The 15,552-nt window shown below is 39.1% G+C and overlaps 3 protein-coding genes across 3 annotated transcripts; 2 read left to right on the top strand and 1 right to left on the bottom strand.

Annotated features, from left to right (window-relative positions):
• Window positions 1-895: 895 nt before the first annotated feature.
• NEUTE1DRAFT_131235 (uncharacterized protein) lies at window positions 896-2,326 on the top strand (the record flags this gene model as incomplete). The annotated part of the gene is made up of 2 exons (XM_009855015.1): window positions 896-1,192; window positions 1,259-2,326. 2 exons carry the CDS (start codon window positions 990-992, stop codon window positions 2,121-2,123), a joined length of 1,068 nt encoding a protein of 355 aa, XP_009853317.1.
• Window positions 2,327-3,685: 1,359 nt separating this feature from the next.
• NEUTE1DRAFT_67164 (uncharacterized protein) lies at window positions 3,686-5,742 on the top strand (the record flags this gene model as incomplete). The annotated part of the gene is made up of 4 exons (XM_009855014.1): window positions 3,686-3,705; window positions 3,781-3,893; window positions 3,956-4,726; window positions 4,800-5,742. 4 exons carry the CDS (start codon window positions 3,686-3,688, stop codon window positions 5,315-5,317), a joined length of 1,422 nt encoding a protein of 473 aa, XP_009853316.1.
• Window positions 5,743-5,930: 188 nt separating this feature from the next.
• Window positions 5,931-7,343, bottom strand: NEUTE1DRAFT_85843 (uncharacterized protein; the record flags this gene model as incomplete). The annotated part of the gene is made up of 1 exon (XM_009855013.1): window positions 5,931-7,343. The coding sequence occupies one exon, from the start codon at window positions 7,182-7,184 to the stop codon at window positions 6,081-6,083; it is 1,104 nt and encodes a 367-aa protein (XP_009853315.1).
• Window positions 7,344-15,552: the final 8,209 nt, after the last annotated feature.

Genomic DNA, 15,552 nt, shown 5'->3' with positions numbered 1-15,552 from the left:
CTACAGGGTAGTAGCGATGGTCTTGATTGCTTTTAGATTTAGGAAGCGAGAGTATAATCCCAGCTGGGAAAGAACACTAATTGGGTGTAGCCGGACAATGATCAATCTACACAGTCGATCAGCTCAGTGGCAGAGCATTCGCCGGACGGCTCTAACTCCTTACGGCAGCACCATGTCGAGAGTATATAGAATAGGATATACAACACCTCCGGGCCGGACGAATAGGCTACAGTGTTACTACTCTAATTAGCATCGTGGTTACGACTTGTTCAGTCCACCAAGCGACTATTGAACCCTGGCGTATAAAAATCGAAGCCGGGAGTAAGAAATTCCAACCAACACCTAAGCATAGGTAGCTGCTCTAACATTTCCATAAAGCGACTCATACAGAATTACGACAATTACCGCAACGTCCGATGAAGTGGGCATGTTTTAAGGGCTCTAGAGCTAACACCACGGAACGGATGTAGATTTTAGAGGAGACGAGGAAGCGGAAGTCTAGAGTGGAGGGCCAGCAGAGTCAAACGAACGATATCGGCAGCTCTTGTGGGCCTATATCACAAGAACAAGGTGAACCACGAGGCGGACATGCAGATGCTATGGATGTGTGATGACTTGACTTCACACCCCGCATCTGGTGAGCTCCAGTAAAGCTAGCTGAGGTGGATACTTGTGTGTATGTCTATCCGTGTACCTTAGCGTGCCTAGCACCTTTAGCTCTCCTGAGAAGGGACCAGCGCACTTCTATTTTACAGAGGACGTCATCCTGCCGGCGATGCGGGGCACACCACTGACAAATACCTACCCATCGCCTTGCCTCCTGACGATAACATCTCCGCAACACACATTCCAGGCAACTTTGTAAATAGGGTCCGTAAAATACCTACCGCACCTTTTCGCATTGAGCTTCCCTTACTTATTGTGTATGAACGGTTTCCATATCAAACCCCTACCTCAGACCCCAAGAGGCTTGCAGACCGAAATTGAGCATGGAGGCCGCGGCGAGAGACTGGTCCAAGAGCGATGGCCACGGCGACTTCCAGAGAACGCGACCGGCTAGCCATGCTGGCTCCTGGTACCTGGGCAATGCTGCGCGGCTATCCTCCCAACTCGACGAGTTTATGAGCCGTGTGCCTAACAAGCTGGATGGAAGGGACCTCCCCATCCCAGGTGCTCGTGTGATTATTGCCCCGTCAGGCCCCCATCAATGATCCACCAGCCCGTCCGCTTCCTGCAAAAGCTAACTGGCTATCAACAGGCACGCTGGCTACTCGTACTCTGGGCCATGTGCTGCATGGGCCTACAAAATCCTAGACCTCGCAAACGTGAAGCGTGTCTTCCTCCTCGGTCCATCCCATACCTTCTACCTGAAGGGTTGCGCGCTGTCTACGTTCGGAAAGTACAGCACCCCATTTGGGGATCTAGTTGTGGATGGCAAGGCCGTTGACGAGTTGATGGAAGACCAAAAGTTCTCCCCGATCCCTGTTGAATATGACATCCGGGAGCATTGTCTGGAGATGCATCTGCCTTACCTGTGGAAGAGACTTGAGCAGACGCTCGGTAGCGACAGCAGCCAGTTCCCGCCCATCGTGCCGGTCTTAGTCGGAGACTTGTCTGCAGACGGGGAGAAGGCCGTTGGCTCACTCCTGGCCCCATATCTGGCGGACCCCAAAAACGCGTTCATCATCTCATCAGACTTTTGTCATTGGGGCAAGAACTACCACTATCGGCCCCAGTTACACAAAGGCCTCGTCCGAGACCAGGACGCGCAGTGGGCGAGTCTCAAGATCCAGCCAGGCTTCAAAACCAAAGCAGATGGAAGCGAGCCAAGAGACGCTGAGGTACCTATCCACGAAGTCATCAAGGCGCTTGATGATTTGGTGATGGACTCAATCAAGACGGGCGACCACAGCGACTACTACAGCATCCTCAAGGGAACCAACAACACGGTATGTGGCAGACACCCGATTGGAGTTGTACTGGCAGCCTTGGAGAAAATGGGAGGTGCTCAGTCCGGGGGAAGTAAGGGCAAGTTCCAGTTTGTCCAGTATCAGCGAAGTAATCTGGTTGAGAAGCAAAGCGACTTTAGTGTGAGCTATGTGTCAGCTTACTCTATCCTCTGAAGCGGGTCTGAAGACGTGATGGACCGATACAGTGAGGAGAAGTGAGTACAAGTTTAGCACGGCCCGCAAGTTGGGTTGCGTTCGACGCGAGTATGTGTATAGGGACCTACGACAGCTAGAGTTACGGTCCAGATGAAACAAAATACCCAGGAAACCAGTCAGGACAGGCTCACAAGAATATACTCGGACCATGTGTTCTGTCGATGTTGGGTCTCAAACTCTTGATTCAAACTCGGTGCAAAGTCCAAGCTACAAAACGCAGTGTATACACTACACTACCCATAAGAGTTGCCCAGATGCCTGTCGGACTTGAGCCGAGCCCCTACTCGAGCCCTGTACACTAGGTATGTACTAAAGACGGAACAGGCGGGTCCAGGCGGGCCAAGTTTGACGAATCATAGGCATCTAGGCCATGGCGGCGCAATGATCAACAGCTCCACCCAAATGTGCGTTCCTGAACACAATCCATGCAATATGCTCGGGTCCCCTGAAAAAACGTCGATGCTCGTCTCATCTTTGTGGACATTGTGCTGTAGTAGGCGTTTCGTCTCAAGGTCGTCCCTTTTTAGTCTACCGGCATATCTCAGCGTACCGACAAGAGGTTGACTGGTGGTACACGTTTTGAGGAGTTTGATGCACTACTGTCAAGTCGCATGGGGAAGAGTCGCACATTGGACTTTGATTCTGGCAAACAGCTGGATATTATAGTCGGATGGGTGTTCACCATCCACCCAGCCAGCCAGCCAACCATCCATTTACAAGAACAGTCCCTGATCCCAAACAAGCATACAGTGCGCTTCTCACAGTGTAAAGAAATGATTAACAACAACAATGCTGCCAGCACTTCCATTGCCCATTCGTGTGCTCGCCACCCACATGTACTTCACGACGTAAACGAATAGTAACGCCTGGACTGTTAGGCTACTGTGTACTTGTGCCATGTGAACAATCGTATGGGCTAGGGAGTAGGTAGCACTAGGCCCGTTTCGATCAACTCCTGAGAATCCTACGCTGCTTGGGCTCCTGTGCTCCTTCCTACACAGTACATTGCCTGGATCCTTCACTAGGCGCAGTGCTGCCCTAAAATAACCAAACCCATTTCACAGCAAGTCCGAGGTCCCGTTCTCCCTCTCCTACCAAACAGCCAATTTCCCATCCTTTAGTTTTCTTTCCTACCTAGTCATTCTCTTTATCTCGATTTCCAGTACACCATCTTTGGCATCGATTTTTTTTTGTCGGCATAAGCATTCATCAAGCATCGTCACTTTCAAGTCACATTACCCACGTATACCTTCATCTCGACATCGATCTGAATAACATCCATCTCCTGTTTAAAGCGCCTGCTTGAGCATCAGCGCCTGTGCGCGTCCGCCTTCCAAGATGAGTGTGAGTGTTTCAAAACATATTCTCCTTCTCAGAAATCCACCGTTTTGCTACAGAACAATGAATCCACCGATACGTTGCTCCGCCCCAGACAATTCGGATCTCAAGAGTGTCGGCCTCCCTCCTTCTTACCAATCTTTCTGCTTCCACTGCCATCATCTCTGAATGTATCGCTAACAATGGAAAACCATCAGTACGGGTTCGTCTACCTGACACGCCGAATAACCACGACATCACCGTGCCGTGTTGTTTACTGACATCGATTTCGGTATAGATACGGTGGAAGAGATCCTTCCTTCGACCAACGGGATGGTGCCGCTGGTGCTTATTCCCCGCTTGGTGAAAGGGACCAGTCTCCCGCCCCCTACGCCGGAGGCAATTATGGAGGTGAGCTCAGCATAAGACAAGTGTCAAAAAGCACAACCAGATTAACCATTGCATCGTATCAGGAAACAATATGGAGATGAGCTCAATTACCACTGGAGGCTTACATGGCGGTGACCCGACTGCAATCCTGAACGAGTGTCGAGACATCGACAATGGAATCGAGCAAATCGAAGCAAATCTACGCGAGCTACGAAGACTGCAGGACCGCTGCCTCGCTGAGGCGGATTCATCCGCTAGCTCATCGAGTCGGCAGCTAGACACACTCAACACGGAGACCATGGCCTTGTACCGCACCATAACTGATCGCGTCCGCAAAATCAAGTCGAGCCCTGAGGGCCGCCAGCCTCGAAACCAGGCCCAGGTTGGCCGCGTTGACCGCCGGTTGCGACAAGCAATTCAAGACTATCAGGGCGTCGAATCCTCGTTCCGCAAGAAGATGCAGGAGCAGATGGCCCGCCAGTACCGCATTGTGCGCCCAGATGCGACCGAGGACGAGGTCAAGGCCGCCGTCGAGGACACTACCGGAAACTCGCAGGTTTTCCAGCAGGCATTGATGCAGAACAATCGCGTGGGCGAGGCGAGAGCTGTGCTCAGTGCTGTCCAGGACCGTCACAAGGCTCTGCAGAGGATTGAGCAGCAAATGGTCGAGTTGGCGCAGCTGTTTGAGCAGTTGAACACGTTGATTGTGGAACAGGACGTCAAGATTCAGGCTATTGAGCAGACGAGTGAGGAGGTGGTTGACAATCTCGACAAAGGCAATGAGGAGATCGAAGTGGCTGTCCAGACGGCGCGGGCCACCCGCAAGAAGAAGTGGATGTGCTTGGGTATTTGCGGTAAGTGTTTGCTGATGCGGTGGCGTTCCACCTCGGTGCTTCAGAGAACCGTAACTAATTCCTCTCTCCTTAGTGGCCATTATCGTTGTGATTGTTATCATTGTGGTGGTATATGTTGTCGTCACCCACCCTCCAGGCGGCGGAAATTCATCGGCGCAAAACACGAAGCGTGGTCTTCTGCAACGAAGCTTTACCGATGATCTGCAGATGAACAACGCCCGAGCTATCCAGATTGCCGCTCCCATGGCCGGCCCCATCTCTCGTATCCACAGACAGTCAAACTACGTCGTCCCTGATAGTGCCGACTCGGAGTCTCTTGTTAAGAGGCTCTCACCGGAAGGGTTCGACCGCATGATTTCGCCCTACAAACAAGCACCTGCAGGAGCGACAAACGCGAAACGATTTGTAATCACAGACGAAATCCTCGAGTTTATGGAACAGAATAACGCGGTGGCTTCTCGCGGCCCCCATAGGGCCGGAAAGCGCTTCGTCATCACGGACGAAATTCTGGAAAGTATGAGAGGCGGCCAAGTGGCAGACCATAAAAAGTTTGTTCCGGGTCATCATAACGATGCGAAGGATGGCAAATGATTGCTCTCATTTACCTCAACTATTTGCGATATCAGGTTTTGCAATGTCGGGTTTGGCCATGCGCACGCTTTGCAACCTCGCAATCTATCTTTTGCGCCTTTTCTCCCTTGCATCTCTGGGGATCGACATGAGTTTGTGGAGTTAAGAGGGGGCGGTTTCTTCGTTTCTACTGTCATGTATTTTGCGTTCTCTTCTGCACGCAGGTTGGCCGTTGGATATACAACGGAAGGAATCGGGCGGTCAAGTAAGTGGCCGCTTGAATCATGTGTCTTGCTTCGAAGAGGATCGTAGCGAAGGTTAGGCAGGAGTTGCTGGTAAACTCTGCTCGACCATGCCATATTGTGAAACCTCATACTCGCTTCGGAACCTCGGTGTTTAAACATCAGCCAAGGCATTCATAATGAACAAGATCTTACTTCCAACAGTATCAGATGTTCTCAGAAAATGTCAGTAACCGCCATGTGCCCTACAGTGTTGAACTTCCAGGAAACTCATGTTATCCTAGGACGATAGTGTACGATATGCCAACCGGAAGTAAGTGCAGGGCACCGCTCGACGCTGCATAGCTTGGTACGCCCTTCGGTATCATGTAATAGGAAGGAAGCCCTTTGAAGGTTGGTAGAAAATAATGAGGATGAGACTGCCTGGATTTGTCAAGTGGGCCCCAAGAAAACCAAGCCCGTTAGAGTCCTAGCAGAGGGCCATATACCCCAAGCACCCAAAACCCACAGCCGCCCGGTCCCCCTCCCCCTATGCTCTTCACTCAATCCTGAGCACGTACATCATCACCTTCTCGCACTTCGGCAAGAAGTGTGTCTCGTTTCCCGCTAGCTCCGCCACCACCGTGATTACGTTCGAAGCCTTGGTTGTCCATGGAGGATATACGCCGTTGCCTCTCTGAACCTGCCTCGGCGACCCTCTTTAACACTCCGATACGCCTCTCAAAGTCTTGCAGCAAAGCCGCGTATTCCTCAGGTGCAGGGGATGCCATCGTAGCTTGCTTACCCTTACCCGTCAGAGAAGACTGCAAATCACCTTCTGGAGTGGACGACAATTTCCCGCCGCTGCCCAAACGCGATGACGATAGCAATGATGACGACGACGATGATGGATCGATGGCTATTCCTTCAATTTTGAGCATTGAAGGACCAGTATGTAGACTTGGCGAAGAAGCTGCAAAGACCCCTCCTGCTGCATTGGCACTACCACTGCTGGCTTGATCTTCCATGCGCATCACTTGTGCCGAGACCACTGCCCAGTCGGAAGACAGGCTACTGGCCCATGCCACTTGGAGCCCATTGCCGTTGGAAGAGGGCGCCACATCAAGAATAACGGCGCGATCTCTCGGCTCCTTGTTGTAGAGTCTTTCATCATTGTCCGGACTTGGTGGGGCATCTTGTTCGCTTCTTTCCTGGTGATGATACGCTAGTGCAGCGGTGAGGATGTCGGGGTCGTCGTCAGCAAAGACGTAGTGCACGGTCGGATGATGGATGGTCTGGCGCTGGGAGGAGTGGGTGCTGGAAGATAGAAGGGTGAAGAAGGGAGTGAACGATGGTTGGGACCCACCACCTTCTTCTCCCCCTTCCTCTCCCTTTTGTTGTTGTTGTTGTTGCTGTTGTTGGTCAATTCCCGGTAACGTGTGCTCCTCGACGCTAGGGGGTGGTTGAGGAGACGGGCTATGGGATTGTGCTGACGACAGGCGACGACTTTGAGGTTGAAGCTGGTCTGTCTGTACGTCGTGCTCTCGCCGTAAACTGGAGCGACTCGTCCGACTTGCGACGGATGGTCGGGGACTTGAGGAGGTGAAATAACGTGCGGCAGCGGCAGCGGCAGATCCTGGTCGATTGAAGGATTCTGGCTCGGTCATGTTCACTTTTAAGGTATAGATATGGAGGCGGTGATGCAAGGAGAAGGACGGCGGGATGGCGGTCGTTCGTCGTCGGTACAATGACTGGTTACCTGAGATGGCTCTGGTTGATGTGTGGAGGTTAGGTAATCAAGCAAGAGGCATTGACAGATTAAATGGTACCAGGAATGATTAAGTAGCTGACATACAAGAATTGCAGGAGGTACATTATAGTAATAGGAGAGGAAGAATGGATATCAAATTGGATGTTCAATTTCCTATAAGTGACGGTAGTATATTTTGGTTTATATTATATATGTTTAATTTTAATTAGTATATATCTACTTCTTTACTATTTTATATTTTAGTTACTATATACTTTAATAACTAAATAATATAATATTAAGATTATATTTAGGTATAATTTAAAACACTTAATATATATAAATAGTCTGAATTCTTATAACCTACAACCTTTAAAACCCACCCTACCCTCCAAAAGTTTAAAAAGGAGAAACTTATATTTTTGTAGGATGTGTCCGCTGAAGGTTGTCGTTAGGAGATAATAATAACTTTAATTTCTTTAAGAATAAGTTTATTTGTATAATTAGCAAATAACAGCGCCCTAAGACTAAATAGAAGTACGAACTATTCCAACGCCTTCCTATAGAATATAAAAAGTAGATAAGCGTTAAATATTAAAATTCTTCTATTTCTTTGGATTTTTATTATATTAATTATTCCAATTCTAAACAAATATTGAAGACTATTACTAAGGAAGCTAAAGTTACTTCTTTCTCTTCTTTGTATAATAAAGGAAATAATAGTAGTAAAGAAGCTAGAAGTTTTAGTAGTTTTAATTCTTCCGTATTTAAACCCGCTAGTAATAATAGTAAGAATAACTATTCTATAATAGATTATACTAAGGAAACTACCTATTTATTTAATAAGGGTCGTTACTTTCTTTATAAGGAATACAGTTATACTAAGCGCAATTATTCTTAAAAAAACCAATACGACTGAAAGTATTTCAACCGAATAACCGCTATCGTCGAACGCTGTTTAATTTACAAAAATAGCACCCTGCCTATAGCCCCGGCCGGAGAACCTACTACCACTACTACTAATAATTAAGGAGATTAATTATCTTAAGTAAATTAAACTCCTTCCTAAGGGAAATATGGGTCATAAAATAAATAAAAGATAAATCAAAATATAGAAAGAATATATTCAATTGAATACCCAATTTAGGAGGGGATTTTATATTTATTTGATATACTATAATTAATAATAGAATATATTTATCTACATTTAATGCCCTAATTGATATAGGAAAAAACAGTTACTTATTTATTAGTACTATATTTACTAAATAACCTAAAAGAATATCTATTAATAGAAGCTACGAACAACTTTCCCGCCTGAAGTATTAATAATTACTAAAGAAAGACTAATTAAAGTATTAGAGAAGTTATTAAAGCCACTTTGAAAGTTTAAAATCGAATAATACCCTCCGACTACTTTATTATTATTAATATGAACTATAATATTATTATTAGCCACGAATAGTTCAACCTCTACAACATTTAAGTAAATTATAAGAACTAATAATTAATTTTCCATCCTGAATAGAAACCCGACCCCGAGTAAATAAAGAACTCTAATTTTAAAATTTACCCAGGAAGCTCTAATATAGTAAACCTAAACTACTAAAAGGATTTAGCTTACTATAATATACTTATAGAGCGAAAAAATAGTTAATGGACTAATAATACAAATATTAGTTATTTAGCGCTTAAATTTATGAATAGATGTACGGCTACTCTAAGGCCTATCTTAACAGATTAACCTTTCCCCGATTATTGTGAAAAAGAATTTAATTGAGAAGCTTACAATTAATATTAAAGAGAAGCTCAATAATATTAAAAATAGATCGAGAAATATATTTATAAATTCGAAACTCTTTACCCGCAACCCCTAAAAATAGTTCCTATTATACCAAATAATTATAAATATATTTAAAATAAAAATACTAGCGAGCTGGGTTATACCTATCCCCGTATTCTATTCTAAAACCCTAATACAATTTTCAAACGGACTAACATATTAAATAAATTAGAAAAGAATTTAATTAACCTTATCTACCTTATAGTATTGATTCTAAAACCTATACAACCCATCCGAATTAAACCGATTAAATTTCGAAATAATAAATAGAGCTTTAATAATTAAAGTACTTATAAATGTAAAAAAGATTCAACGGGATAGTATAAGGAGAGACTGATATAAATATATATTTTTAATAGCGACCTCTTTAATTACTTAGCCGCTAAAGACCATTGGATAATATATTCTACGAATATCTTTAAAATCGACCGGTTTATCTAATTTAAATAAGTAAATAAAGACCCCGTATAGGAACCGCTCCCCTAAAACGAAAGAGAATTGAATAAGAAAGCCCTAAGAATTATACTTAATTACTATTATAATTACCTTAATATTTTTAATAAATACAATTCTAATATATTACTGGAATACTAATTTTATAATTATAAAATCGACTTTGAAGAAGGCTATTAATTAAAGGAATTCAATTATAACCCTCTTTATAAAATATCCTTAAACGAACTAGAAATTATAAAGAAGTACATCCTAGAAAGCCTATTAAAAGAATTTATTAAAATAAACTCGTCCCCTTAGGTAGCCTCTATTCTATTTATAAAAAAGGTTAATAAAAGCCTCCGCTTCTACATTAATTACTAAAAACTCAATACTGTTATTAGGAAGGATCGATACTTACTTTCCCTTATTAAAAAAAATGTTAATTAAAGTTACTAAGGCCTAATAGTTTACTAAAATCGATATTTAATAAACTTTTTACTATATCTGTAAAAACTTAAGGATGAAGAATTTACTACCTTCTATACCAGTATAGAAATTTTTAAATATAAAGTACTACCATTTAGGTTAATTAATAAGCTTACTAATTTCCAAAATTTTATTAACACTATATTAAGAGAATATTTAAACAACTTTCATACGGCTTATATTAATAATATTCTTATTTATTCGAATACCTCTAACAAATATAAAGACTACGTCCGAAAGGTATTATCACAGGGCTAGATTACATACCTTGTACCTTGCTATAGCACATGACCAGATCACGTGCTATTAGTGCCGTGCCACGGCACTGGTACTAGCCTGGGCATTAGGGCTTTGCGCGACCTACTCCACTGGGTTACGCAACTCTTATAAGCCCAGGCTAGCGTACACTCTCCTCTTACTTCCTTCGTACAATAACGAATATTGTAACTTACTTATAATAGTACCCTTATTCTATAATAGTTTATTATATCTTTAATTATACTGTACGCGCACAATAGGTAACTATTATCGTAGTTAGTAGGCTAGTAATAAATTAATTAATTAACCCGACGTCTAACCTTTATAGGATTAAGGAAATATGAATAGCTTTAGCGACTATTGTAGCTATTATATAAATTCAACCTCAATTATAATTACCGGCCTAGGCTATTTCAATTACCTTAATAATAATAACGACACCGAATTAATTATTAATAACTATATTAATATTGAGACCGAATTTCGAGCTACTAATACCTATTATTCCCTTCTAGGCAAGGTGCCTATTATTAATTAAGTGACGGCGTCTAATTATAGTATAGCTAACAATCAACCTATTCCTACTAAGTAAAGTTCATAGGCTCCCCCCTCTAACTATTTATTAGGTTTTAACTTTTATAGCCCGGACTTTATATTCCTAGGAACGAGAGTTCTACCCTATACCGATTCTAAAAAGAAAATTATTAATAATAAGATGGTTATATAGGCTTTACGCTTCTATAGTGATAATAATAATCGTAGAATCTTCTAGGCTTATCTCTATAATAGGCTTTAAATTAGCAAATTAATTAATATTTATCCTATTATCTTTCATTAATATATTTCTAATATTGCCCCCCTTCCGGTTTTTAGCGCTATTATTAATACTATTACAGAAGTTTTTAATACTACCCGGGCTAGTTATTATTAAGAAATACTTAGAAAAGAGGCCGACGAACGGGTTTATATTTAAATTTAGAAGAGCTTCTAGAACGATATTATTTATTAGAGGAACGAGGCTAAAGGCTAGTTTAACGAGTTTGAAATTTAAGAAGCCTTTTATACTAATTATAATGTAGAGATAATAAAGTTTTTTAATAATAATGCTATCCTTAAAATCTAAGTCTATTCGCTATAGGATAAGGTTATTAATTTTAAAATAATCAATAACGGCTTTAATACTATAATTAAGGATTTGAATTTTATTAATTCTAATAGTTCGGGTAGCGGTAGCGGCGGAGGTCCTAGTGGCGTTTTTAGCAGCCCCGGCTATATCGAACCTACTAATAGTATAAAGCGCCATATATCTACCAACCCGGCTATTTTTAATGTATTTAGATTAATTGCGAAAGACTACAACGCCATATATGCTATTTAGCGTATTGAAATTCGCTTATATTAGGTATATAATAAGTAGTATTTCCTTGATAAATGTAATAAATTTATATATATCTTCGTCTACTTAGGTAAAATATTTATATTTATTATTAAATTAGATATACAAATAATCTTCGTTAATGAATACCCTGATCTATAGAAATAGAAGATAGCTGAAGAATTTATTAAATATTTCGACGGCCGGTATAATAATATAGATATAAAGGTCGAGGCTAAATGTATCCTATAAAAGCTTTAAATAAAATCTTTATTCTAAAATTTTGTTAATAAATTTATTTTTAATATTAATTGTTATAATATAGGTAATACTATACGTATATTTATACTCCGTTAAAAAGTTACCGATTAGCTTCGGGCCTTAATTATCTACTAATTTAATATTCTTAGTAGTAAAAATTTTTAAAAATGGTTCGAATTCCTTAGTAAATTCGCTAAGCGTTAAGAGGAGGAAGCTTACTAAAAGAAGTTTTTTAACCCAATATTATCTAGCAGTAGTAATTCCGGCGGTAATAATCCAAATAATAATAGAGGAAGTAATTCCGAAAATATGATAATCTTTTAAGGTAGTAATTTTATGGACTTAAATAAGCTTGAAGTTATTAATAAGCGTTTAGTTCCCCAAGTTTTATAGAAGAAACAATAAGAATTAGGCAAATGCTAGAGGTATAGTAGGGTTAGCTACGATTCGAAGAAGTATTAGAATTTTATTAATACTAGAGATAGTAAAGGAGGAATTAAAAGTATAAGAATTAACCCTATCCCGGAAGTTATTAAGAAGAAGAGAATTAATTAAAACGGTTATAGTAATAATAATAACTTTAACGTTATTAATACTACTAATAATAAAGCCGCTAATACTAATAAGGCTAATAAAGCGGGAAATACCGAACTTTCGTACTAAGTTGTAAATGGAAGCTACTTTTATAAGAAGATAAGAAAGGACGTAAGGATAGGTTGGAAGCGGAGGGATACTTAAATAAGTATAATAAATATTTTTTAAATAGGGAGTTGTACCGTGACTAAGAAGGAACGCTAGAATTATTATTTATTAATTTAGTAATAACTAAATTAGTGAAATCCATCCTCCTTTCTGATTATATTCTTCCATGTAAATATAAAATATAATACCTAATATTAATTAATAATAGTTATACGGGTAAAGGCTTTATTAATATTAAATTTATTGAGAGAAGTTAAATACTTATAATAAAGTTCGATCGTTCTAAATTATTACGGTTGGCCGACGGTAACGTTAATACCTATATAACCGATTTTTTGAAGATTAATATACGAATTGGATTGTATAATAAGGAGATTGAATTATTCGTTTTTATATTATCTTTAGAAAACTCCGTTATCTTCGGACTATTATAATTCTAATGATATAATTTATTTATGGATTAAGAGAAGGGAGAGTTTGAATTTAATTGTAAATATAAGGGTACTTACCTTCTTACTAATACGCTAGACTTTTAAATTAAGGCCCCTAAAGCCCTAAAGGAAATTATTGTAAAGAGTATTAAGGAAGAAGTAGTTATAGAGGAGTAAGCCGTTAAGGCGGCTGAAGAGGAGTAGATTATTGAAGCGGCCGAGGAGGAGTAAACTATCGAGGCGGCCGAAGAGGAGTAAACCGTCGAGGCGGAAAAATCACTAACCTATAGAGCCTTTAGGCGTAGAAAATCTAGACTATTATAAAGAATCGCCAAAACCTGCAGTATAGATCCTAAGTAATTCTAATTAATTAAGTCGCTTATAGGCAACTAAATTGTAATAATCCCTAACGAACTATTATACTTAAAAATTAAGCTAATCCTATATAAAACTATCGACGGTAAACGAATTCGTACTTTAAACCCTAAAAGAAAACTATTAGTACTATTATTCGTAAGACTTATTAATATTAGTAAAATTACTATCAACCCTAACAATATCGTAATTCTTAATACTATTAATTTTAATTTTACGGTTAAAATAGAGAATCTAAAAATTATTGTTACAACTAGGGGGGAAATCGATAAAGTATTGAGGAAGTTAAAAATAGAAACTCTGAATAAATAAGTAAATTCTAAAATAAGAATTACGGAGAAGATATATAATGAGATTTATATAGGTAAAAGCGTAGAATATAGGAATTAATTTATAGATTACTTCCTAAAATTATTCTAAGGCGAAGTAGGAGAGGTTATAGTAAGAATTACTAAGAATAACACTAAGAAATTTTATAGAAAAGTAAATAAACCTTTAATAACTAAGTAGGATATCAAAATTAAAATACTAGCCTATTACTATAAATATTAGAATGTGGCGAATTTTAAGGAGGCGAAGGTCATTCCGTAATACCGTTCCTACGATTATAAAATTGAATTAATCCCTAGCGTAGAACTACCCAACGTTCAGTTACAGCTATTTTTCTCCGTAGAGCTAGGTGTTATTAATAAATAATTAGATAATAATATTAAATAAGGATTTATCCAACTATCCTAATTATTAGTAGTTTTATTAGTATTATTAATAAAGAAGCCCGGTAGCGGCGTACGTATTTGCGTTAACTATTAAGGTATTAATAACGCAATTCTTAAAATAAAATACCCCCTCCCCCTAATTAAAGAAATATTAGACGCTATTTATAAAGCTAAAATCTTTACTAAATTCAATATAATTATAATATTTAATAGGATCCGAATTTATAAGGGTTATAAGTAATTAACAGCGTTTATTACCAAATTCAGGCTCTACAAATTATTAGTATACCCCTTTAGGTTGTAGGGCGCCCCGGCGACCTTCTAGAATTTTATAAATAATATCCTTTATAATACGTTGGATAAGTTCGCTATAGTTTACTTAAATAATATTCTAATCTATTTAGATAATAAAGAGGAATATATTAAGTATATATCCAACGTCCTAGACCGCCTCGAGCGTTTAAGCTTATAGGTCGATATTAATAAGTATGAGTTTTATACTATTGGGACTAAATACTTGGGCCTTATTATTATACTAAGAGGTATTAAAATAGATATAAATAAAGTTAAAGCTATATTCTTATAGGAGGTACCCGAATTTAAAAAGTCCTTATAGTCTTTCTTAAGGTTCGCTAATTTCTACCAATAATTTATTAAAGACTTTTCGAATATAGTTAAACTATTATACGAATTAATAAAGAAGATAGCCAATTGGTATTAGGATATTAAATGTTAAAAAGCTTTTAAAAATTTAAGAAATTTATTTACTACAATACTAATTTTAAAAATTTACAATTAAATAAAGAAAATAGTAGTCGAAATAAATACTTCTAATTAAGTATTAAGGGGTATCCTATCTTAGTAGGGAAATAATAGTATCCTCTACCTAATAGTATATTTTTTAGTTAAATATATAGCGGCGGAATATAATTATAATAATTATAATAAGGAATTACTAATTATTATAAAAGTTTTAGAAGAGTAGATACTAGAATTAGAGGGCGTATAAAAATAAATTAAAATTATTACCGACTATAAGAACTTTAAAATATTCGTAACTACTAAGCAATTTACCCTAAGGTATATAAGGTGGGTAGAATTGCTTAGTTATTTTAATTTCCGAATTACCTATAGGAAAGGCCCGGAAAATGTAAGACTAGATGCTTTAAATAGGAAATTAGAAGATAAACTATGGGATGAGGGGGATAAGAGGCTTCTAGTTAGGAAAAAATTCTTTATCGACCTAGACTATTTCAATCCAACCTTCTTCAAGGATAAAGATACTCTGAATATTGTATATTTATACCTAATAACTATAGAAGAAGTTTATTAAAGTTAAACCGACTAGTTAAATTTGTAGAAAGTTAACTTTTACAAATTAAAAGTAACGAAGTTGATAAACG

This window comes from Neurospora tetrasperma, assembly GCF_000213175.1.
Source record: "Neurospora tetrasperma FGSC 2508 unplaced genomic scaffold NEUTE1scaffold_5, whole genome shotgun sequence".
In the NCBI taxonomy this organism is placed as follows: domain Eukaryota; kingdom Fungi; phylum Ascomycota; class Sordariomycetes; order Sordariales; family Sordariaceae; genus Neurospora; species Neurospora tetrasperma.
This window is presented reverse-complemented; position numbering and strand designations above follow the sequence as displayed.